Source organism: Rhinolophus sinicus, linkage group LG01, assembly GCF_036562045.2.
Source record: "Rhinolophus sinicus isolate RSC01 linkage group LG01, ASM3656204v1, whole genome shotgun sequence".
Lineage (NCBI taxonomy): Eukaryota > Metazoa > Chordata > Mammalia > Chiroptera > Rhinolophidae > Rhinolophus > Rhinolophus sinicus.
Window position 1 is genome coordinate 109,699,591 of NC_133751.1, and position 23,854 is coordinate 109,723,444.

Sequence of the window (23,854 nt, forward strand, 5' to 3'; positions counted from 1 at the left end):
GAGCACAGGACCGAGAGGCAGCATACAGCTCAGGGTGCTGGTCAGGGGTGGCGTGGAGCCAGGGAAAGAGTCAGTGGGGTCAGACAGCATCCCACACGTGCTCCTTGACGGCCACACCCATCCTAAGGTACATGGGCGACTACCCGTCTCGGCAGGCCTGGACCTCCGTGGAGCTCACCGACCAGATCTTCTCGTTAGCCCTCCAGGACACGGCCCTGCAGGATGAGGTCTACTGCCAGATCCTGAAGCAGCTGACACACAACAGCAAGAGGTCTGCTGGGGCAGGGCGGGCGTGGAGGGCGCCAGCACACACAGGCCGCCGTGCCGCGGCCCCCAGCCCCAGAGGCTCTGGGCACGGTTCAGAGCAGGAGGGGCAGCTTCTGGAGGCCTCCTGGGCACTTGAAGTGGCGCTGGGCTGGGCTGGAACCCTGATGTGTCCTGCTGACATCCTGGGGTGCTCAGAGCAGGGAGGGCGATGGACTTGCCTTGGGCCTTGCCTGCTCCCCACCTTCTCTTCTGTGTGACCTGGGCAGGCTGTGGCCTCTTAAGCCTCAGTGTGCTCCTCCACAAAATGGGCACAGTAGCACCCTTCCTTGTCCATGCCTCAGGCAGGCTTCACATCCCATCTCCCCAAGGGGACCGGCTGGCCTGGCCTCTGGGAAGGGCCCGTGGGCTGACAGGCGCTACTACCCTCAGGTACAGTGAGGAACGGGGCTGGCAGCTTCTGTGGCTCTGCACTGGTCTCTTTCCGCCTGGCAAGGCTCTGCTGCCCCACACCCAGAAGTTCATAGACACGAGGAGGGAGAAGCCGCTGGCCCCTGACTGTAGTCGCCGCGTCCAGAGGGTCCTGAGGTGAGTGTCTGGCTACCATGACTGGCCAACCCTGCAGTGTCGGCCTGGGGAATGCTGAGGGACCCAGTTGGCCCTCCAGGAGCTCGTGGCCCAGTGGAGCCAGACTCTGTGTCCTCTTCAAAAGCTGGCATCAGTTTGGGGAGGCAGGACCAGGTCCCTAGCCACTGGGGAGGCAGGTGGAGAGGGAGGCCCAGCAGGATCTCAGAGGGGTCCCGGTTGTCAGTGGAGCCTCCTGGCAGGCTCAGTCGTAGCCACAGGCTCCCCACCCCACGGCTGCCTGTCTAGGGCATAAAAATAACTGTCTGGAGGCACAGGGTGACCTTGATGCCCCAAGCCATCTTCCCACCTAGCCCAGCCCAGGGTGACTGAGGTGAGAGGCCCATCCCTGCCAATCTGTGTGCCATCCACCCACTCCAGCCCCCCCCACACACACACACACACACACAGCCGGGCAGTTTTCCTCAGCTCTGTCTTGGATCTCAGCCTCGCTGCCTGCCACCCCCACCCCCGGCTTGGTGGGCTGACTCAGTGAGAGGCTGTGGCAGTGAATGGCAGCCCTGGTCGTGGAGAGGGAGGTGGGTGCCCTCAGAGAGGCCCTGTCGGGGTCCCTGCCCCCTGCCATGTGCCCTTGCTTTGTGAAAACAAGAACACAGCCGGCCTTACCTGCTGAAGGCCCAGGTAAGCCAGGTCCCTTCCCTATGTGTGTCCCAGGCTTTCCTGGATTTCTATGAATCTTGAATCACCTGGGAAGTGAGTCCAGGCTGGCCTCTGCCACCTCCTCTGGGCCACATGCTGAGCACGCCAGGCAGGGGCAGCCCCTGGGAGCCACCCCCCAGCAGTGGTTGCTGGAGTTATTTCTTGTTCTGTGTCTGGCACATAGTTAGTTAGCTTAGAGGCTGGTGGCCAGGGTGAGTGGGAGGGTGGCATGTGCAGCGTGCACTGTCTGGCTCTAGGACGGGACCCCGGAAGCAGCCCCCACACCAGGTGGAGGTGGAGGCCGCCGAGCAGAGCATCTCCCGAATCTGCCACAAGATCTGTCTCCCCAATGACACCAGCGAGGTGAGCCCCTGCCCCAGGGACCCCGCCGCCCCTGTTCCTGGCTCACAGCCCAGGGTAATGTCCCCCACCTTGGTTATCTGAGGACCGGGTGGTCTCCCCTTCACCACTTTCCTGCCCTGGGTGCCCTGAGGTGTAAAGAGAGAGCCGTGCACCCTTGGGTGCTCCAGGCCAGTGCAGGGCGGGGCCGCCCCCGGGGGCGCTGCCAGAGCAGTGAAAAGTCAGGACTGTCCCACAGCTATGAAGGGGCATTCTAGGCTGAGGCACAGGACAGAGCAGGCCAGAAGAATGGGCAGCAAGGCCGAGTCCCCTGCGGGCTTCCGACCCTGCTCTGGGCGTGGGGAGCAGGTGCTACCATCAGGTGTGCCTGTGAACAGGGCCCTGCCCATGTTGGCAGCTGGGGACGGCAGAGGGGACAGGTGGGAGGTGGGAAACCGTCCAGGTGCAGCTGTGATGAAGAGGCTTTTGGCCAGGTGGGCAGAGGAGGCTGAGGGGCCCTGTGCCCTCCGGGTCCCCTCAGCAGCACTGTGGCCTTTAGGGTCTTGGAGCTGGCTGAGTCCCTGAATGGCAAGTGCCCACAGTCTGGCTGCAGGGTTCTCAAAGCAAGTGTAAAGGCTGGGCCCCTTGGGGCCCTGAGACTGAACTGTGTGATTAAACAACGGAAACATCTGGCCAGTTTTCTAGAAGGAAAGGCTTGCTGTTCTCAGGCCAGGAGGATCCAGCCCTTCTTAGGAGGGTGTGGCAGGGTCAGGCTCTGAGGGGCCACCCAGACCAAGTCCTGAGACACTCCTGCCCCCTGCCCAGATGCTGGAGGTGGGCTCCCACACCCGGGTGCAGGAGGTGTGCCAGAGCATTGCCACTAGACTGCAGCTGGCCTCCTGGGAAGGCTGCAGCCTCTTCACCAAGATCGTGGACAAGGTACGGCGGGCAGCCTGGCCGGGAGCAGGGGGCAGGCAGGGTGCGTGGCAGTCCCGCCCATGCTGGCGGGACCCCTGTCTGCATGCCAAGGGCCGTGAGTGCAAAGGTGGGTGAGTTCACAGAGTCCACAGACCCAAGTGAGCAAGGCCAAGCATAGCACCTAGCCTCCGGGGCCCCCCAGAAGGGCGCTCCCCGGAAGCCCTCCACTTGGCCTCCCCTGTGCCTCCCTCCATACCTACCCCAGGTCATCAGCCAGAAGGAGGGAGACTTCTTCTTCGACTCCTTGCGGCAGGTGTCTGACTGGGTGAAGAAGAGCAAGCCCCAGAAAGAAGGTGGGAGGTGTCTGTGGGGCAGGGTGGGCAAGGAGGGGGGATGCATCTGGAATGAAGGGGCAAGGTGGGGGGACTGTGCCTCCCTGGGCTAAAGGCAGAGGCATCTGACCTTGGCACCCCCTGCATGGCTCGGGCCCATTGATTCAGTGCTGCTTATGACCCGTGTCACAGATATGGCCAGGCTGCGGCCAGGCGGTGAGGGCCCTGGGAGCTCTCCCAGCTCAGGCAGGGCCGGCCCAGAATGGATGGCAGGGTGATAGAGGATGCATGGGGCATCCTGAGAGGGAACACTCCTGGGGAAGGAGGCTTCTGCACTAGTCTTGAAGGATGAGGAAAATTTGGGGCTGGAGCGGAAGGGTGGAGGCTTTCCCATAGGGCAGACACAGCAGCGATGTGAAGAGGTGTTGAGGACAGCGTGCTTCAGGCGGGGTGCAGGGAGGAGGGCGACAGGACCCTGGGCCGTGGGAGGAGGTGGGGCACGGCCACAGAACCTGGCGGGCGGGGGTGGTCCTGGCAAGAGTCAGACCGCAGGACAGGCGGGTGCTCACTACTGGCCCTGCCCAGGGGCCCCTGTGCTGCTCCCCTACCAGGTGTATTTCATGCGGAAGTTGTGGCTCAATGTGGTCCCAGGGAAGGACATGAAAGCAGACACCATACTCCATTACCACCAAGTACGTGGGCAGGCTCTCTCACAGCAGGGCTTTGGCTTCACCCTCACTCCACCCCACACCTGCCCTGACACGGGGCCCGACCTCCACTGTGAGGTCCAAGAATGTCCAGAAGGCTCACCAGTGGCTTCTGGAGCCCTTGTGGCCCCATGTGGTGACCAGGCTACCCCCTTGAGGGTTCTGGAGCCAGAAACAGAGGGAGAGCAGCATTTGGGGACAGCACTGTGCCATCACCTGTAGCACGATGGCCAGGGAGGGAGGGGGCAGAGGGCCTGGGAGCAGGGGCCCTTGTGCTGCAGGGTCAGCTACATAAGGGGGTGTGGGCCACTGCATCACAGCAAGATGTCAGGGATCCCTGGCCCGACTCAGGGAGGGGGTGGGGGATGTTCCCCCTGCTGGAACCCTGCCACCTGAGCACAAGTGAGGAGCAGCAACCTAAGGCCCAGTGTGCCTGTCACCCAGGAGCTGCCCAAGTACCTGCGTGGGTTCCACAAGTGTTCGAGGGAGGATGCCGTCCACCTGGCGGGACTCATCTACAAGGCGCAGTTTGGCAACGACCAGTCCCAGCTGGCCAGTGTCCCCAAGATCCTCAGGGAACTTGTGCCAGAGAATCTCACCCGCCTAATGTCCTCGGAGGAATGGAAAAAGGTCCCTGACAGGGGCTGGGGAGGGAGCCTGGGCTGCTGCCCCTCCCAGGGCCCCGCCTTCTGGGCAGGGAGGGCGGACTGGGCCTGGGAGCCCCTCCATAGTGCCTTAGAGACACATGCTTCTCCCCGGGGGGCGGGAGACATGCTTGGCTCACAGTGCCCCCCAGGCTGGCCTCAGGCCCACAGGTGCTGCTCTGGCTGGGACCGCGGGGCCCCATCGCGAGGGCCCAGTTGGGAAGGCTCCCCCCGGGCCCTCATCTCTTCCAGAGCATCCTGCTGGCCTGTGACAAGCACCAGGACAGGACAGTGGAAGAGGCCAAAGTGGCCTTCCTGAAGTGGATCTGCCGGTGGCCCACCTTCGGGTCTGCCTTCTTCGAGGTGAAGGTAGGCCCCCCACCCAGCTGTGCCCCGCCTGGCTCTAGCCCAGCAGCCTGAGCCTGCCTCAAACACACGCTAGGTTGGAGGGGCATGTGTGCGCATGTGTGCGTGCATGCGGGTGACTCGGGGAGGTGGCCCCTGGCTTCCCAGTGTGGCTGTGACCACCGTGCCCTCCTCAGCAAAGCTCGGAGCCCTCCTACCCGGACATCATCCTCATCGCCATCAATCGCCACGGGGTCCTGCTTATCCACCCCAAGACCAAGGTAGGTCGCCCAGGTCCTGGGACCCCCACTGGGTGGGGCCGTAGTCATCTGTCCTTCTGCCCCCTCCCATGGCGCTGGAGGGCCCAGGCCCGGGCCCCCCTGCCCCCGGCTAGAGCGGGCTCGTGCCCTCCTGCCTGCTCTGCCCCCAGGAGCTGCTCACCACCTACCCCTTCACCAAGATCGCCAACTGGAGCAGTGGCAGCACCTACTTCCACATGGCACTGGGCAGTCTGGGCCAGGGCAGCCGCTTGCTGTGTGAGACCTCTCTGGTGAGCCCCTATTGTTTTTCCCAGCCCAGACACACAGGGCCCAGAGGCTCTAGGGACTGGGTTTCCCCGATCTGAGCCACCGCTGCCACCAGGCAAGTTGCTCACAATGGGGGCATGGCCACCTGTGCCCGGGTGGGCAAGGCCAGCTGGGAGGTCTGGAAGGAGGTGCAGGCTGGGCGTGGCGGCAAGGCCTGGCAGTGGGCCCCAAGGTCCTGGTCACTCTTCCTACAGCAGAAGCCTGGCTTCTGTCCTCACCTCCCTGCCCAGGGTATCCCTGAGCAGAAGCTGGGCACTGCCAGGCCCTGGTCAAGCCCCCCAACTGGGCCCCCACAACCTCTGTTACCCTTCCCCTGTCCAGGGCTACAAGATGGACGACCTGTTGACCTCGTATGTGCAGCAGCTCCTGAGTGCCGTGAACAAGCAGCGGGGCGCCCGCGCCTCAGCCCCGGCCAATTCCTAGCAGAGCAGTGGGGGCTCACTGCCCACACAGCCACCCTTCCCAGTCTGGGGTTCTCTGTTTGGCCCAGGGCCTGCCCTCTGCAGGCAGCCTTTCATGCTGTCTTCTCCCCAAAACACCCCCCCCCCCAGCACTGCAGGCAGGCCCCCTACCCCAGGTGCTCATCTCGAGACCAAAGGACAGAGCCTAGGGCAGGGGCAGGGTGTGAGGCCCTCAAGGAGGTGGGTGGATGGCTGAGAGGACCCCCCCCAAGGATGCTGAATAAAAATTGCTGGAGCAGTGGGGAGTGTGTCAGTGAGAGGAGGGCATGGGGTGGGCAAGACGCCTGGGAGACACTGGACAGCAAGGGACTCGTCCAGGAAAAGCAAAAAGCACTGTGACCTCCCCAGGGACAGCCGGGGATAATTCCATTCTCAGAGAGTGACTTCACTGGTTTTGCCCGCCTTTCCTTTTCTTGGCATGGGGAGAGAACCCTCTGCACACCTTTTTCCTCACCCTGCAGGGCAGTGGGACACGTACTTGCTGCCAGGAGGGCTGGGCCAAGGTGCCGGCCACTGGCTTTGTGCTAAGACCAGCCTGTACCCAGGCAGGACGCAAAGCTTGACACAGGGCTGTGAAGACCTGGGTTTGTCCCCACTGCACAGACAGCCCTGTGGAGCCTGTTCCCCACTCCACCCACCAGGCCATCCTTCGTGGACTGTGGGTTTCTGCCTGGCCTGTTTCCAAGCCCTGATGGCAGCCTGGCTGGTCTCTGTTGCTCTGTGCGTCCACGGCCGCTGCCCCACCTCCTCACCCCGGCACGAGAAACCACTCAGGTCTCACAGCTGTGTGAAGACGCCTTCATTCACTGTACAAGTGTGAGTCCCGTGCTGGCCACAGATGAAGTATGCTCCCGGAGGATAGGAATGAGCTGCCCACCTGACCCCACGATCTCCTGGTCCCCAGCCAGACCCCTGAGGGGGTGCAGCTGGAGGGACTATGGTGACCAGAGAGGAGCTTGGGGGACTACAGTGGCCCAGGCCCCGGGTGGAGTAGCCAAGGCCGAACTTCAGAACGGAAGCTCCTGAGTGACGGGGCAGTGGGGTTCTTGTCCCTCCTGCTGATCCGTGAGGTGAGGTGGCAGGACGGGCTGACCCATCCGGACACAGGGATCCAACTTAGCTGAGGGAGTGCGGGTGGCTCCCCAGAGGCCCCTGCCATGTGGTCCTGGTACTGGGGCTGGGGCAGCTGCCTGGCTATGTGGGGCCACATTTGTGCACAGTGGGGCCTCTGAGGCAGAGGCTGAGCAAATCCCCAGGGAAGAAGGTGAGCCAGCAGGCCCCTATGAGGATGGGACAGGTGAGCGGGGCAGTGTGGGGGCAGGGGCCCAGGTCCCAGGCCAGGAGACCCCAGGCCCAATTCACTCCTGTCCGTGGAGGACCTCAGGCTAAAGCGTGCGGGCACAGGCCTGCCACAGGCTCAGCACCTCCTGTGCCCTCCTCTGCCCTGTGCCTACAGAGAAGGAGGGGGAGGAACCCAGGGCAGGGGAGCAGAAAGCTGCCTGGGGAGAGGAGGGAAGAGAGGGGCAGGGACTAGAGAGAAGGGGAGGAAAAGAACTGAAAGGAAGGCGGGGACAGAGGAAGGGACACTGTGAGGAGTCGAGGTGGCATACAGAAGGGCACAGGGCAGGAGGCGCGTCAGGCAGAGTTAAGCCTCACAGGCTTGGGGCTGACCTTGCGGGCGCCCAGCTCCGACAGTTTCTTCAGCCGCTTCTTCAGCTCCAGAGGAAACTTCTCGTAGCATCTCTTACACACGGGCTTCATATCAAACTCCACAAACTTGTTCCTGGGGAGGCAGTGCAGCAGTCAGGAGGGCACCATGCCCCACAGCCCTGACTGGGTCTCTCTCGACACCGCAGAGCCACGGCTGGAGGAGCGGCCTTCCCTGGGCCTCTGCTGGCCCCGGCCAGCAGGCCAAGCCCCAGGGTGAGCTTCAGAGGTCACAGTGGAGGAGGAGGTCTTCAGACTCTGACATTTGAGAACCTCCCTGCCCCACCACTGCCCTCAGACACCTCAGCTTCCTGGATGAGCTGGTGGTCTGACTCCTTTGCCTCTGAATTGGCTATTACTGGCTGGAATGCCCTTCTCTCCCCAGAGCCCAGTGTCCTTGCGGGTATGTGCTGTTCTGCTTCTCACTGTGCCCTGGGGGTCCCTGGACCTGCCTCCATGGGCTGGAACTGCCCCTGCTCCCACTGCACCCAGGGCCTGACTATAATAGGTCAGAGAAGGTCTGAGGAAAGGCAGAGCCCCGTGACACCTCCATGGGAAGGGAAGACGCTGTACTAGCCCTCCACCCAGCGCAGGCACCCCACCCTGGGAGGCTGGCAGGACTCACTTCAGGGTGAGCTTGCTGTTGCAGGTGGAGCAGGAGAAGCAGTTCACACACCAGGCCTTGTTGAGGGCTGACACCACTGTGATGGGCAGATGGGCGGGGCTTAGGAGGCCCTCCCAGGCACCTGCAGGCCCAGCTGTGCAAAGCCAGGGCCAACAGGGAGGGTGGGAGTGGAGGAGCGGAGAGACACAGGGACAGGAGCGCCTTACCATCACCCTCGATCACGTGGCTGCAGCTATAGCAGACGTCCCCAAAGAGCTGTGGATGAAGCAGGTGTCAAACACACAGGCAGTCGTGTCCCAGCCCAGGGCCAGGGCTGTGGCCTGGCCCCACCCAAAATGGCAGCTCTCGGGATCCAGCTGCACCTCCTGGGCCTCCTGCCAGGGCACAGCCTCAGGCCTGAGGTGAGGGCACGTCTGGCTCATCGCTCATCCCCCGGGAAGGACAACAGTTTGAGGCATCACTCCCCAAAATGCCCCTTTGTTCCTGCTGGAGTCCTGGGGTGTGTAGGCCAGGAGAGTAGCCCTGCCGGATATAGCAGGATGAGCAACCTGGGGTACATGGCAGCCCCATGAACCCAGGACTTCACACTGGCATCTCATTTAGTCCCAACAGGAGGCCTGGGCCGTGGGGGCACATTTCTCAGATAAGACACTGAGGCCAACAGGTCTGCCAGGTCTCAGGACCCTGCACTGGGGCCTTGGCACCACAGAGGCTCCTGAGGAGGCTGCCCTCAGCCCCCCCCCCACGCCTGCAGCGCCCCCACTGCCCACTCAGCAGCCTTCCCACACACCCTCTGCAGGCCCCCAACAGGGCCAGGCAGCACCCCCTCCACACCCGCCCGTGTCTGCCCTCAGCCGCAGGCCCCACCTGGTTGTAGTGCGTCTCACAGTAGGCCAGGCCCTTCTTCTCATAGTGCCGGTGCCCCAGGAATGGCTTCTCACACTTGGCACAGACAAAGTGCTGGGAAGAAGCAGACAGGAAGCAGAGGCCTCGCTGGGCTCACAGGCGGGCAGTGGGGCTGACACCTCCACGGACTGCTGGTGTCAGCAGACGTCAGTCCTCCCCACACCCAGTGAGCAGCTTTGCACATGGCTGTCCTCTCTGGACCCGCCCCACGCCCAGCCACCTTGGTCCAGGTTGTCAGGGTGAGGTGCCAGGGTACTGGGCCCTCCCAGGGGTGGCGGCTCTGTTATTTGCATGGCACCTTCAGGAAGGTCGCACGTCTGTGTCCTGTGGACATCCCACAAGTCCCAGAAGGACTGAGCAGCATGTGACCCATCAGCCAGGATTTGGCCAGCCCCACATCAGGAACTTCCCCAAGAGGCCACCCAAGGCCAAGCTTCTGGAAGACAGAGCCGGCCGGGCACTGGGGACTGGAAGCCTTTCTAAGCAGTGTCCATAAGACACTGGGCGCCCACAATGCAGGGGCGTGCCCTGGGTAACCCAGGTGCACACGCCTGAGGAGCCCACCAACAGGTGTGCCCAGCTTCCGTGTCTACATGGGGCACAGCCAGTTCTGTCAACGACAACTCCACAATCCCTAAGGCTTTCTCATAACTTTGGAATCCTCTAGAAGGTCAGGAAGGGGAAAAAGGAAGGTGGGCATGGCTGCCTGACCGTGGTCTGTGCTCAGGCCTGGTTCCTGTGGATGAGCTAGGGCCAGGCCAGGGTGACGAGGAGCTGTGTCAGCCTGGGGGTGGGAGTTTGGAGGGGCTGCAGCGCCAGACCCCCACCGTGACCAGGAGCCAGGGGCACCCCCTCCTGTCTGAGCCGGCCTCGCTCACCTCCACATGCCACTGCTTGCCCAGTGCGTTGACCACACGGCCCTCGATGGGCCGGCGGCATGCCCCACAGATGGGGACCCCCATCTTGTCATGGCATGGCAGGCAATAGAGGTCCCCCTTCAGCTCACGGGCCTCAGCAGTCAGCTCCTTCCTGCAAGACAGCACGGAGCCCCCAGGTGACGTCCTGCCCTCCTTCAGTGGTCACAGCAGCCCCTCCAGCCTCAGGGAGCAGCTTCCTGACAGGCCCCACTCTGTTCCAGCACAGCACCCTGGGCAGATGGCTCTTTGATGTCTGTGTTCTTTGGGGACTTCCATGCCCTAGACAGGCCCCGAGGCACAGGATTCCCGCACAGTCCCTGCAGAAGGCAGCCTGTGTTTGCTCCGTCAGGGCTCTGAGAAGGAGATGTGTTGTCTGGGCCCCTCTGCACCAGACTGGGGGCTGGGACAGGCACAGGGAACGGCTCCAGCACCAGCACTGGCACCAACCCCTCCCCTTCCCCCTCGCCCTCTGTCTATAATTCTTCCTGTCAGCTTCATCCAGGGGCCCCCTCCTCCCTCACCCCCAAGGCTCAGCCCGGATCACGCACGTCCTCCTGAAAAGAGCCCTGGAGAAAGAGGGCTCCTGCAACAGTGCCTTCCTGGCCCATCCATCTCCACCCTGCACCCCTTCTCTTGCACCACCACTGCCCCGGAGGGGGTCCCACCCCACTCTGCACCAGCCCCGGTCCAACATGCCTGCAGTGGGTGCAGCTGAAGTGGTCTGGGTGGTAGGCATCACTCTTGAACATGAGGGGCTGCTCCTCGATGACCAGGTGGCACCGCTGACAGATGTATTTGCCCAGGCCCTTGGCCTTCTCACGGTTGTGGCAAGGCCGGCACAGGTGCCTATGGGAAACAGGTAGGTAACAGGGGCACACTGCCCACTCCTCCCCTTCCTGCCAGACAGCCAGGGCCACCTCCCAGGAGAGGAGGTCCCTGACCCACCCGAGCTCTAACGAACATCTGCGAGCCTCAATGGGCTCAGCCAGTGGCCTCACAGAGGTGGGCAGCCAGGGAGGCCCAGACATGTCCTCCCAAAGGTGCCTGTGCACAGGACGAAGTCAGGAGGAGACACGCCAGAATGGAGGGGGTTGCTGTCTCTGGGTGGTACAGCAAACATGACAGTTTTCCTCTTTCCACTTTTTCTGAGCCTAGGACATTGTGTGGAATAGACATCTCACTAACGTTGGCTGAAAATTCAGTTTTATCTTTCAAATGTCTTTTAACACATGAGTAATCAGACAGCAACTATTAGCCTTACAACAGCCACCACCCGCCGACCGCCCCATCCAGCCAAGGAGGGCCAGGTCCGTCGACCCGCACACCCCTTCCTTTGGGGTCTGCCAGACAAAGAGGGACAAACATTCACAGGCTCTTTCTGTCTCCAAAGACAAGCACGGCTGTGTCCGACAGAGGCCTCTAAGCCCAAGAACTGTCATTACAGAGTCTTTTTTGTGAAGACTTCAGAGTAATTTCTGGTGCTACTCCCTGCATTTGGGCAGCAGCTGTGGTCTCTACTGAGAGAAGTCAACATGGTTTCCGTTTCCCTGGGCCTCAAAGGTGGCAGGAATTTAGATTAAGGGTCGCCAGGCAAAGATGTACAAAGGCCCCAATCCATGGCTCCCAATCCCTGCCTGGCACCTTGATCTTCAAGTGCCCCTGATGCATCTGGGCCCACCCCCTCCCTTTCCAGGCCCCTGACCCACAGGGAGCCTGTCCACTCCTCACCTGGTCCCAGCATGGGCCCCTTTCCACCGAAGACTGAACCTCAGGCAAGGTGTGGTGGGCAGATCCCGGGTGCCCGGGCAGCCAGCTCAGATCCAGGACCTTGAACGCAGGGCCGGCACCCCACCTGGGTCTGTGCCCAGCGATGCACATCATCACTCTCTGCCTGCCCTGTCTGTCTTGCCTCCCCAGTGGCTATGCGTGCAAGGAGCCCAAGGGCATGCCCCGCAGTCATCTGCTAAGCTATGCCAGTTCCCAGCTATACCCACCACATACGACAGCAGCTCAGGACGAGTCTGCTGACACGAGAGTGAGTGAGCGGTTGTGGGAGAGGAAGGGAGGAACGGTGTGCATCACCTCCCATGACAGCATGGCCAGGCCAAGACTGGGAGCTGGTCTCCTGGCTTGGGACCTCTGGCTCTCTCTACCTGACCATGGGCCGCAGATGTGGCCTGTGGCTGCAGCCTTCAGCTCCGTGACTAAGGCTCTGCCGCTTCCAGTGCCAGATCCCTGAAGCCCAGTGAGTTTCCCCACCCCACTCTGCCAGCCACCACTGTGGCTAGCCTGTCCACACCACAACGACCACCTGCTCGTGTCTCTGTCACGGACACAGTATTTACTCCCTGTAACCCTGCTGCCACCTTTGGTGACTCCTCTTAGCATCAGGACATTTAACCTTTTGTTTCAAAGCTGTTAAAGTGAGGACAACTCCCCAAAATTCTGTTGCAACGTTCAGTGCCGTCAAAGTCTCTGTCAGCAATCACCCCAACAACAGAAACGCCCTGCTCAGGCAGCCAATTAGACACCCTCATTCGAACCAGTGTGGGCCAGTACTCCAGACGCCGCTCCCAGGGCATGGCAGAGCGGGCCCAGGCCCCACACCTGACACCACTGGCTCCCAGGGAGGACAGGATCCAGGCGCCCAGCTCCCTAGAAGGAGCCCCAGCAGGGAAACATCTTTTGACAGACCCGATCCCAGCACCAGACCTGAAAGCTACTTGGAGAATCTTTTTCCAGGCAGAATGAGGATGGAATCTAAGAATTGTAGCATCAAGCTGCAACAGAAAAACAGAACAAAACAAACACACACAGAGAAAGCAGAAGTTTTGGAATCACACATGCTTGGGTTCAAACCCTGGCTCTGCTACTTCCTAGCAGTTTGTCACGGGCAGGCAAGTGACTTCACCTCTCTGAACCCGTTCCTTGCCTGTAAGGAGCAATGAACTCGCCTGGCCACGACTGTGTGAAAAACAAGTTTAGAGGGGTACACGTGGTAACTTCCCAGTGATAGCTACGTACACAGCTCCCCTTTTAACTAAAATCTTTCAAAGTCTTTTGAAATTAGGAACAGTGATTTGGCTCTGAGTCACTAGATAAGAAAAGGAGAGACAAGCTTTGCTGGAGCAGTCTTAGGAGCAGCCACTGCCAACATCCAAACACCCCAAGCCTCAAGCACCGCCCAGGAGGGTTTTTTTTTGGGGGGGGGGGAGCGGGCAGTGGCAGCAATGGCCTCCTTCAGGGGCCTGCCAGCCAGAGGAGCCCGCACAGGCGTGGGCCAGGCCTCCCGGACTGCGCTGTCCCCACAGGCACAGACAGCGCCCCATTATGAGGCAGGCTGCAGCTGTGTCCCGCTCACGATAAAGGCCATGGTTTATTCCACATGCCTGAACGGAGTCTTAATTATACGGGGCAGGACACAGGCCCCACAGCAAGTGTCCTGAAAGAGTCCCCTCTCATTCGACCAAACAAGATTCCTCAGCCTCCCTCCTCCCCATTCACAAGACCCCTCCACTGAAGCCCCTGCAGGCCTGGGAGCCTGGGCCCGTTGCCATGGCAGCCAGCCCCTCCCTACCCCCCCACTGGTAGGAATTTGTCCCCTTCTGAAACGTCCTGTTGTGTCTGTTAGTCCCAGCCAGTCCCTCCATCCAGCCCGCACCCACTCCACAGCCCTGAAGACAGTCACACACACGGCCTCTGTGATGCTGCGTGGCCAGGCTGGGGGTGGGGGGCTCCGGGCTGGGACACACTGGAATATTCACAGCCCAGTGGCAGCAGAGGCAGCTGTAGGAGTGGCCCACCGCACAACGGACCCCTTGGGAATGAAGCAGCCTTTGAGGGCTTTAGGGGCTGCAGCCTCCCCTCCTTTCTTTAAATAGCCAGCCTTCCACCACAGCTGCACGGAGCCCACGGCCAGCGTCACCACCCACTGGGCGCAGCCCAGTGCCACCCCTCAGTCTTCCTGCCCCTTCCGCCTGGACCCAGCTGTGAAAGGTAAGGGCCAGGGCTGGGTGGGGCAGGCAGGGTGCTCAGGGGCCACGCAGAGCAAACTTCAAGCAGGGCAGGGATGGGGTGTCCTGCCCCTGAGGTGCCTCTCTGTGACAATGGTAGGACCTACTTGTGGCAGATGCCAGAGTCTGAATCACAGCAGCCCCACAGGGCAGCATCCCTGTCCCCCTGATGGGGCTTACAGACGCTGCGTGCCTTGCCTCAGATCCACAGCTGCAATGAGTCAGCTCTCAGGCTCCTCACTACTATCTGCCGTGGCACAAGCAGGAGCCAGATGAAGGAGCGGGCTGGAGGTGCGGGGCTGCCAGCCCACCACAGCATGGCCACCTCGGCCTCCGATGGGGTCATGCCTCGCCCATCGCACACCTCACCCACAGCCGTGCCCCCCGACCCCCAGGCCACATGCCGTGCACCCTCAGCCTCCCTTCTCTTAGCACAGCAGGCCAGGCTCACGCTTCTATGGAATGCATGAAGAGTGAGATGGGCCCAGTTCAGACCACAATGCAAAAATCAATGCAGAACTCCTAAACTGGGGAGGAGCAGAGAAACCCCAACAAACCAGAAACAAGCCTAAAAGCATTTCAAAACTAAGTCTCAATCTAGAGAGCACACGTGTATGCAGCCTTCCGCAGGGGTGAGAGGCTGAGGGCGCTGGGCAAGAGGCAGAAAGCAGGTGCTGGTGGGCCCATCCAGGGCCAGGACGGACTGAGCAGCCTGTGTGGTCACACAGGGTCCCACGCTCGGATTAATGCTCTGCTGTCACCATCTTGAAAGTCCTACTTTTTGAACAAGGGATGTGCATTTTCATTTTGCGCTGGGCCCCCCAAACTTTGTCACTGGTCCTGGAGCCAGGCCCCAAGGAGGAGGCGCTGAACCTGAGGGATGACTTGAGTGTGAGTTCTGAGACACCGACACAATCCCAGGTCTGGCAACTGGGGCCTCTCAGTCTCTGGAAGGAAGGCGGTGTCCTGGGCGGTGCTGGGTGTTCCTGCTGAGTCTCCCTGTCTGACTTCCTACTCCAGGGCCATTGCCTCTGGCCATGACCTTGGGCAACTGGTGGAGTCAGAGCTTTGATTGTCTAATCTGTAAAATGGGTGCTGATGCCTGTCTCTTAGCATTGGCAGGAGCGGGCACAGGCTTGCCCACCGGTACCAGGCAGAGCAGCTGTCAGTCCGTATGAGCAGCCTGCATGTGGGGGCCAGGCCTGGGGAGCAGCCTGAAGTGGAAGGCACCCAGCTCCGCCCCTCTGCACTCCTCCTTTGGCCCTGGGTTCCAACAGGACCCCTCATTCACTCGGCCCATCCCCTCCCGGCCTCCAAGCCTCCCCGTTAGGTCTCTCTCTCTCTCTCTCACACACACACACACACACACACACACACACACACACGAAAGCAGCAGACAAGTCATCTCTGAATTTGAATGGTAGGCATTCCAAAATGCTCTGGAGCCAAGGAAGATCACTTAGGCAGGGAACTAATTAAAACGTGATATTATTAGACATGTATGGCCCTCTTTACTTGAGGTCATAGACTGGCCAATCGCTCCCTGCTGCTGCTCACAGTGTCCCTGGCTCCCTCCGCTCAGCCAGCAGGCCCTCACCCTTCCATACGGGACAGGGTGCTAAGGAACCCACGGTGCTTGCTGCGGCCTGACAAGGAGAGTCAAGCTGCTCCCAGGCCGCCAGCACCCCACAACCTGGACCACCTTCCCTGCTCCTCTCACTACTGGACGGCCTGCCAGGCCCTCCCTGCATTCTGCTTCTTCAGCCATGCCCAGGAGCAGCACCCAGTCCCCTTCCCCCGCGAGGGGCGGTTGTGCTAACAGAGCCCATCACTAAGCCCCCTGGGGCACACCCACTCTTCATGTCAGCCCCCACCAGAGGTATTACCATAATCATTAGAAGGAGAGGAAATGGAGGCCAGGACAAGTCTGCAGCAGACTTGCTCCAGGTCCGTTGGCTGCTCAGCGTAGAGGTACGCTTGGCCAGGAGAAGGATCTTGCCAACCTGCCACTCCGCCATGCTGTAGCCTGGGCTCCTCCCACTGCCGGAATGGCTTCTGTCCTGTGAACAGCCCCCCTCTTACCCCCAGCAGCCCAGACACATGGGCCGGGAGACCAAGCTTCCAGGGGAGCCCCAGAAGCTGCGCGGCAGGTGAGGGTCGGCTGGGCTCAAGTCCCTTAACAACCACAGGATATGAGGAGCAGGGCTGGCGCCCTCCATGACCCCAGCTCACGATGCAGGGAGTGCCTGCTGTCCTGCCCTCTCCTGTCCACACCTCCCACTCCCAGACCTGGTAAGGGAGTCAGGGTGTTTGGGACCTACCCTATCCTTTTTGGATCTCTTGAGTTTACCAAATCAAAACAGGATTATGTTACCCTGTCTGCCGGCGGTAGGCTGAAGGTGAGGGGGGGGGGGCGACACCCACCCAGAACTGAGGTCCCTTCACCACATGTAAATGGCTGTTAGCAAGGCTGGCAGACCTCTGAGCTGGCCCCTCAGGTGTGGGTAAAGCAGGCCAGTGAGGCCAGGCAAACAGGTGTCCTCCTGGGCCTGGCCTCTCTGGGGTTGCTGATCTAGAAAACCCTGGCCAGTCTCTACCTTTGGGTGAAATGGCTGTCTCCCCTGGGAAAGAACCTGCTCCTGGTTGTTAAACGACTCCTAGTGCTAAAATGCTCCTGTGGGCCTGAGGCCTGAATGCAGGGCTTTCTCCATCTCAGGATGGCCAGAACAGAATGGGGGGCTGAGTCCAGAACGCTCCAGAGACTCCAGGTGCCAGCAGACAGGGCAGGCCTCCGACCTGGGACACAGCCTATGGTTGTATTCTGGTGGGGCCCTCGTCTGTGACAGGACCTAGGGGAGCTGTGGTCAGAAAGTGGCAACACACTCAGCACTTGCTACTGTGGGAAGTGCCTCAAGCCCCTGCAGGCAGGCAGGTCAGGAAGGGTCCCGGGACTCGGGGTGAGCAGGGTTCACCCAGCAAGGAGAAGGCTGGAGAGGAGCTGGCTGGGCACCAAGCTCTTGGGAATAGGTAGCCCACCCGCCCATCAGAAGCAGGGGTCAGGGGCCCCATGTGCCACCCCTGCCACTCAGATAGCAACCTGGGGACCAGGACAGAAAACATGGAACCCCTCCCTCCAGGCTCCCACTCCCAGAGCCTCAGACAGACAGGGTTCACTGCCCACTCTGTGCCCTGTGGCTGAGACAGTGGACTCTGGGACACCTGGCCAGGCTCGCCTTCGCACACTCAGCAAGGCACAGCGGCACAGGGAAGGGGGCCAAGCAACAGCCTGGCAAACTCCAGGCCCTGGTTCACCTGGTGCTTTTCACTGAAGTCCAGAAAGCCTGTGACCGGACAGACACAGGAGGTCCCCCTATTGTCCCCCAGGCAGTGCTGGGCGTGGAACAGCATGGCTCCTGGGATAGGAGCTGGCAGGTTCTGGAGGCATCGAGGGCTCTCTTCTGGGCTCCCACGGAGGGCAGTGCCCTACCGGGACCCGGACACTTGTTCCTTCCAGGTTCCTCCAGGGCTCCTCCGGCTGGAGCATGACCGGCCTCGAGACAGCCTCCCCAGGCCTGATGGCCAACTCCTCCCTGGCTGCAGCAGACCAGTGTGGCCAGGAAACGTGGCTGGAGAACGTCCTGTTCGCCTCCTTCTACCTCTTGGATTTCCTCCTGGCTTTTGTCGGCAATGCCCTGGCCCTGTGGCTTTTCATCCGGGACCACAGGTCAGGCACCCCCGCCAATGTGTTCCTGATGCACCTGGCTGTGGCAGACCTGTCCTGTGTGCTGGTGCTGCCCACCCGCCTCGTCTACCACTTCTCAGGGAGCCACTGGCCATTCGGGGAAATCCCGTGCCGCCTCACCGGCTTCCTGTTTTACCTCAACATGTACGCCAGCATCTACTTCCTCACTTGCATCAGTGCCGACCGCTTCCTGGCCATTGTGCACCCCGTCAAGTCCCTCAAGCTGCGCAGGCCCCTCTACGCCCACCTGGCCTGCGCCTTCCTGTGGGTGGTGGTGGCGGTAGCCATGGCCCCACTGCTGGTGAGCCCGCAGACCGTGCAGACCAACCACACGGTGGTGTGCCTGCAGCTGTACCGGGAGAGGGCCTCCCACCACGCCCTCGTGTCCCTGGCTGTGGCCTTCACCTTCCCTTTTGTCACCACGGTCACCTGCTACCTGCTGATCATCCGCAGCCTGCGGCAAGGCCCCCGCGTGGAGAAGCGCCTCCGGAGCAAGGCGGTGCGCATGGTGGCCATGGTGCTGGCCATCTTCCTGGTGTGCTTCGTGCCCTACCACGTGCACCGCGCCGTGTACGTGCTGCGCCGCCGCGGCCCCGGCGCCTCGTGCGCCGCCCAGCGCGCCCTGGCCCTGGGGAACCGCATCACCTCCTGCCTCACCAGCCTCAACGGGGCCCTCGACCCTGTCATGTACTTCTTTGTGGCCGAGAAGTTCCGCCACACCCTGTGCAACCTGCTCTGTGGCAAAAGGCTGTCGGCCCCGCCCCCCAGCTTGGAGGGAAAAACCAACGAGAGCTCGCTGAGCGCCAGGTCAGAGCTGTGAGTCCCACATGCCGCCGGGCCTGCCCTGAGGGGGTCTCAGGCTTCTCCCAGACCCTCAAAGGAGAAGCCCCCCTTCTCCCAGCTACACCCCGAGAAAAGAAACTGAAATTGCGGCAGGTCACTGCCATTCCCTCCAAGGTTGTCTGATGCACAAATCCCTGAAAAGGGAGAACTGTTGACAGGGACCGGTCAGCTGCCCCCTCTGCAGACTGTGCTGGCCCTGCTCACCTGTGGTAACGGAGAGGGGCAGGAGGCCAGAGGAGTCACTCCGGGACAGTGGGTGTCCTTTCCCAAGCACTGCTGGCCCCGTCCCAGCCTCCTTGCCACTACAGAAACACACAGCCGCAAAGCTCAGCAGAAAGAGCCCAGAAGGCGGCTGCAAGTGGCCTGTGACAAGAGGGCACACGGGAATCTTGTGAGTGGTAGAAGGCTGTCTAAATATTTCCTGTGCGGTGTTAGGTGCTTTGAGTTCCCTTTGTGGTACCTTTGCCAGATGACCCCTGAGTTTAGGAGACACAAACTATAAATGATAGCTGAACCCTGTAAGCACATTTCAGGCTCATCGCCAGGTGACACCCAGCAAACATGGCCTGTGGGGCACATCACTTATTGATTCTTCCTGCTATAAACCCACACTCGGACCCGCACGTGGCCTGACAATCCCGAGTCCTGCCCGAGCACACAGCATGGATGGACAATGGGCTCTGTCACCACCTGAGGATGTCTTGGGTGGGGAACTGGGTCTTGGTGTGGGAACCTGTCTCCCACCGACCCCGACCCCGCAGGGGTGTCCTTAGTCCCTCTCCCTCCCTTACTGGCCAAGTTCTGAGCTGTGTCGCTTCAGAGTGTGGCATGTATCACCCTCACAGGTCCTCTTTTGTATTTGATTATACTGGTCATAAACATAACTTTAAGATTCTAAAGATTATTGTGTTTGGTTAACACAACACCTGTCCCAGAACCTCTCCCTTTGATACAAGAATGGCAAAGTGGAGGTGAAGGGAGCAGAGGCGGGGCAGTGACTGTGGCTCTGACACCCCACTATAGGCCCCCCCACATACACTCCAAGGTTCTGCACCATGGCCTTCAGAATCCAGCCTAGGCTGACAGGGGCCGAGTGAGGGCCATGCCCCCTATCCTTACAGATGTGTCACATCTTCCTTTCCTGAGCACTGCCAGCCTCTTCCTCATGTCCCCAGGAAAGCAGTGGGGCTGGGGGCACAGTGTGAGCTGCAGCTCAGGAGGGGAGCAGGACTTGCTCAGGCGCACACCTGGCCCATCAGCACAGGGCCCCCTGCAACTCACAGCCTCTCACTTAGAACTCGGCTTCCCGCTGAGTGCCCTGCAGACATCGAAATGGACATGAGGCCACGTTGGGCAGGCAAATGGACGAGATCGCAGGAGCAGCATCAGGAAGGAGTGAGGGGTACTACAGCAGGGAACGGAGAGGGCCGTGAGTGCCCAGACACGAGAGGGTGTGGGCGTCAGCAGACAGCTAGGGTGTTGATAACGAGATAGGCGGTGCTCTTCCCTCAGACTGGTGGTCAACAGCAGAGAAACTCGGAGTCAGCTGCTGCACTGGGGCACCTGGTGGATACCAAGGTGAGGTGGCACAGGGGCAGCTGAGTGTCCCAAGAGAGAGGTCTGGGGTGGAGGTGTGCATCTGAATTGTGCAGCACATACATGCCTGTTACGGCTCTGTGATATTGGGTAGATGACAGGGCCAAATGTAGAGCCCAAAGGAGCCCAACATGGAGAGATGGGGAAAGGAGGAGATGGGCAGGAGGAAACCATGAGAACACAGGGGCCTGGGCACCCAGAGAGAGGGCATTTCAGCAAGAAGCAGGGCTGCTGCAGTAAAGGCCTCTGAGACCAGCAGTGACCACGGATCTGGCAATGTGGAGGCCACAGAGACCCCAAACAGACTGGGCAGTGGGGAGCAGATGGGAGGAGCCAGCAGGTATGCTGGAAAGGGCTACAGAGAATGCAGAACCATGTGGGAAGAAGACTCAGAAGGTGTCATGAGCTACCCAGCCTGATCCTTTAGAAAGGGAGAAAGAGGGCTATGGAAGCCGCAAGCCCTCTTAAGAGGGTGCAGGGTGAGCAGGGCTCTCAGAGGTGCAGGGGCACAGCCAGGCTGGCAGCAGCACAGGCACTGGGCAGCAAGGGTGCCCCCACAGCCTGTGCCCTCAGGGAGGTGGGACGGGAGGTCACCACCATGGGGTGGGGAGGTGAAGACAGTACAGTGGGAGGAGGGGTGAGGAAAAAAGAGCACGTCTCCTTGGAAGGTAGGACTTAGGCTACTAAGGAGTCCTAGCCCTGAGCACGGATGAGACTGATGGCCCGAATTTAAGTGAATCTGGGTCCCCTCATTGCTTTCTCTCCAGCATCATCGAGCCGTGAGTACAGGAAAGGCATGGACAGCTAGTGTCAGCAGTCGGCAGGGCAGGCAGTAGTGACTTGACTCTAAGCTCTTTACCCATCCCCTGCATTGAGTGGCTCCCGCTCCAGCCACCTTCCTTCTTGCTGTCCCGAGTCAGCCTGCTCCCGTGGACACTCCTGAACCTGGGAGGGCCCTGACTCATCACCACTCACTCTCTTCAACCTCAGACCTCATCTGTATACCAGGGCCCTCCTATTCACCTAGCAGGACATGGTAGGGCCAGCAGCCACGTCGGCACAGGCCACAGTGCCTGGAATGGGCCTGGCACTCAGCACAGCACCTGTGATGAGGCCTTCTCACTGCCCAGCTCACCTGCCTGCATTCTTCACGAAGCCCAGGTCAGCCAGCTCCACGTCACACAGCTCGCAGCGGAAGCAACCCGGGTGCCAGTTGTTGTTCATGGCCTTGATGACACGGCCGATGATGAACTCACCTAGAAGAGAGACGCCCCTGCTCACCAGCGCAGAGGACATGCCCTCCCCCTCCTCAGCCCTGCCCCAAGCCCGGTCCTCATGGTCCAAGGGCTCCACTCCCAGAGCTTGAGAAGAGAATGCCTGCAGGAGCCCGGAGGCTGATGCTCAGAGACACGGTCAGGGAAGAGCTCCCGTGATCCTGCCTGCACACTTCCCAGGGCCAAGAAAAGGCATGTGCTGTCTGTCGCCAGCCCTTACCACAAGATCCACAGCATGGAGCAAACAGCATTTGGAAGTCGTGTTCGCAGTACTTCCGGCCTTCAAACTGCAAATGGAGCCAACAGAGAAAGTACAAGCCAACCAGCCGTCATTCCCCAAGCTGCACTGGCCAGTCTCTGTTGGATCAGGACCTGCCTCACAGCTGGACAAGCACCCCACTTTGTACAACTGCTCCTTCCCAGGGAGCAGAGAAAGCACCCAACCCTCCCTGAGGGCTTCCTGGAGGAAGTAATAAACAGTTGGAGGACAGCAGGGCAGGGGCACTGAGAGAAGGGCATTGCAGACAAAGGGAGCAGCACATGCAAGGCTTAGAGATGGAGGGAATGGCCTATTCGACATGGGGGAGTGCAATGCAAGGGGCATCCCTGCTGTGAAGCAGGGACCTCAGCAAAGCCAGCCCTCAAGGCCCTCGCTGTTTGCGAGGATGTTGGCCTGTGGGTCCTGAGAGCCAGCAGTGGGCTGGGGTGGGAGCAAAGGCTGGGAGGGCTGGGGTCAAGTTTGAACTTCATGCGTCACTTTGCCCCATTCCCTGTGTGTCTTATCTGTGAGAAGTTCATTTCCCCGGAGGCCACAAAAGACCCAGGGAAGGGACATGGTTAGAGGCGGGAGACACAGAAAGGGCAGGGGTCCCAAGGGAGAGCCCTGAATCCTGCAGCCAGCAGGAGCTACTGTGGACACCAGCCAGCCAGCCACTGTCCCCATCTGTCTGGGCAATGAGGGCCCTTGCGCTAGCCCCAACAGTGGCCAAAGCCTGCCTCTGCTTTCTTTTCCCTTGACAATTTAACTTGGTTTTCCCCTGTTCTCTAAAATGAGTGTCTTATTAGGCTGCTACTGGATATAGCCCTACCCAGCGACATGTAGAGGCAGCTGGGGATTAAATTCATTCAACGACGAACATTTCCTGAGCACCTGCTGTGTGCCAGGCTTTGTTCTAGGCATATGGCCACCACTCCCAGAGCTCTGCCCACCCCTCCCACTGCCCACACAGTTGGCCAGCGTTTCCCAAAAGGCACTGAGGAACAGCAGCTCCTGCTCTGCCAAGCAGATCACACGCCCATGGCCATCCATCAGACAATCACATCAACTCAACCTTCGAAATCTACCCAGCCTCAGCCACTAGCCAGCACCCCCACTGCAACCGGCAGGGGTGTGCTGGTAAATGTTTAACAACCAGCTCTGGGGGTGGGGGGGGTGCTGGTTTGTGGTGTCTGCCAATTTCTGTGGTGCATATATTCCCTGACCTCGGCACAGAGCTGAGAAGAGCTGTGCAGTAGTACACGGGGGTGTATACTACTGGGCGTCCTCTACACACATGCACAGAAGTAACTTCAAGTGTATGTATGATGGTAAATGTAACAAAATAATTAGGAAGGGGTGGGATTTGAGTTTTGTTACCTTTTTTTTAAATAAAATTTTATCTCATTGTACGTTTATATAACTTAATTTTTAATAACAGCTGTCTCTAACAACCAGCTTGCAAGATTGTAGAAAATTTAACAGTCTGCTCTTATGAGCAAATGTGGCCCAGTCTAGGCCTCTGCACTTTCATCTGGATTATTGCAATAATCCGGCTTTCGATCCCACCTGTTTTCCCAGCTTCCACCCCTGCAACCCTTCCCATCCCTGCTCAGCACAGCAGCCAGAGTGGTCCTTCCCAGGGTGGAACAGACTGTATGGCTCCTCTGACCCACACCCTGAAATAGCTCCTGCCTCTTCCACAGTGAAATCCTGAGGCCCACAGGGCCAGACAAAATCTGCCTAAAGGGAAACCTGCCCTCATCCCTGCTGTTCCCTCTCCTTTTCTCTGCTTCCCTCCCACCAGCCTCCTCCTGCTCCTCAAACACCATGCACACTCTGACCTCAGGCCCTTTGCACCTGCGGTGCCCTCCTGCTGCTGTGTACATGGCTCCCTCACCTGCTTCAGGACTGCTCAAACTTGACCTTCCCTGACCACTCACCCTCCCTACCCCAAGGTCCCTTATGGCCAGAGCACTTAGCACCATCTGATAAACATCATAGATCTGTGTTTACTGCCTGACCTTAAGGGAAGGTAAGTGCACGGGGCAGTGTTTGCACTCAGGGCCTCCCAGAGTCTGCCCAGAGGAGGCT

At 60.2% G+C, this 23,854-nt stretch overlaps 3 protein-coding genes across 12 annotated transcripts in view; 2 read left to right on the forward strand and 1 right to left on the reverse strand.

Annotated features, from left to right (window-relative positions):
* Positions 1-6,122, forward strand: part of MYO7B (myosin VIIB) — a 138,431-nt gene extending 132,309 nt beyond the window's left edge. Inside the window, exons 38-48 of one of the 2 annotated variants that reach the window (XM_074334550.1) lie at positions 118-271; positions 697-852; positions 1,806-1,911; positions 2,713-2,826; positions 3,071-3,158; positions 3,723-3,829; positions 4,289-4,474; positions 4,741-4,857; positions 5,031-5,114; positions 5,264-5,383; positions 5,742-6,122. In XM_074334550.1, the coding sequence (XP_074190651.1) occupies positions 118-271; positions 697-852; positions 1,806-1,911; positions 2,713-2,826; positions 3,071-3,158; positions 3,723-3,829; positions 4,289-4,474; positions 4,741-4,857; positions 5,031-5,114; positions 5,264-5,383; positions 5,742-5,843 (1,334 nt within the window). In that variant the 3' untranslated portion in view covers positions 5,844-6,122. The other variant, XM_074334554.1, reaches the window with a different exon arrangement.
* A 543-nt stretch (positions 6,123-6,665) lies between these two features.
* The window catches only part of LIMS2 (LIM zinc finger domain containing 2), a 44,565-nt gene continuing 27,376 nt past the window's right edge, over positions 6,666-23,854 (reverse strand). For 7 of the 9 annotated variants that reach the window (XM_074334603.1, XM_019717952.2, XM_074334582.1 and 4 more), the window contains 8 exons: positions 21,725-21,791; positions 21,366-21,486; positions 10,733-10,882; positions 9,998-10,148; positions 9,081-9,173; positions 8,420-8,468; positions 8,214-8,289; positions 6,666-7,664 (listed from right to left, as the gene is read on the reverse strand). In XM_074334603.1, coding sequence (XP_074190704.1) covers positions 7,517-7,664; positions 8,214-8,289; positions 8,420-8,468; positions 9,081-9,173; positions 9,998-10,148; positions 10,733-10,882; positions 21,366-21,486; positions 21,725-21,791 — 855 coding nt within the window. In that variant the 3' untranslated portion in view covers positions 6,666-7,516. Of the gene's footprint in view, positions 7,665-8,213; positions 8,290-8,419; positions 8,469-9,080; positions 9,174-9,997; positions 10,149-10,728; positions 10,883-12,748; positions 12,770-21,365; positions 21,487-21,724; positions 21,792-23,854 lie in introns of those variants that run through there. The other 2 variants (XM_074334588.1, XM_074334622.1) reach the window with 2 other exon arrangements.
* GPR17 (G protein-coupled receptor 17) lies at positions 13,794-23,172 on the forward strand. The gene is made up of 2 exons (XM_019717959.2): positions 13,794-14,032; positions 17,564-23,172. The coding sequence occupies exon 2, from the start codon at positions 17,592-17,594 to the stop codon at positions 18,609-18,611; it is 1,020 nt and encodes a 339-aa protein (XP_019573518.1). The 5' UTR covers positions 13,794-14,032; positions 17,564-17,591; the 3' UTR covers positions 18,612-23,172.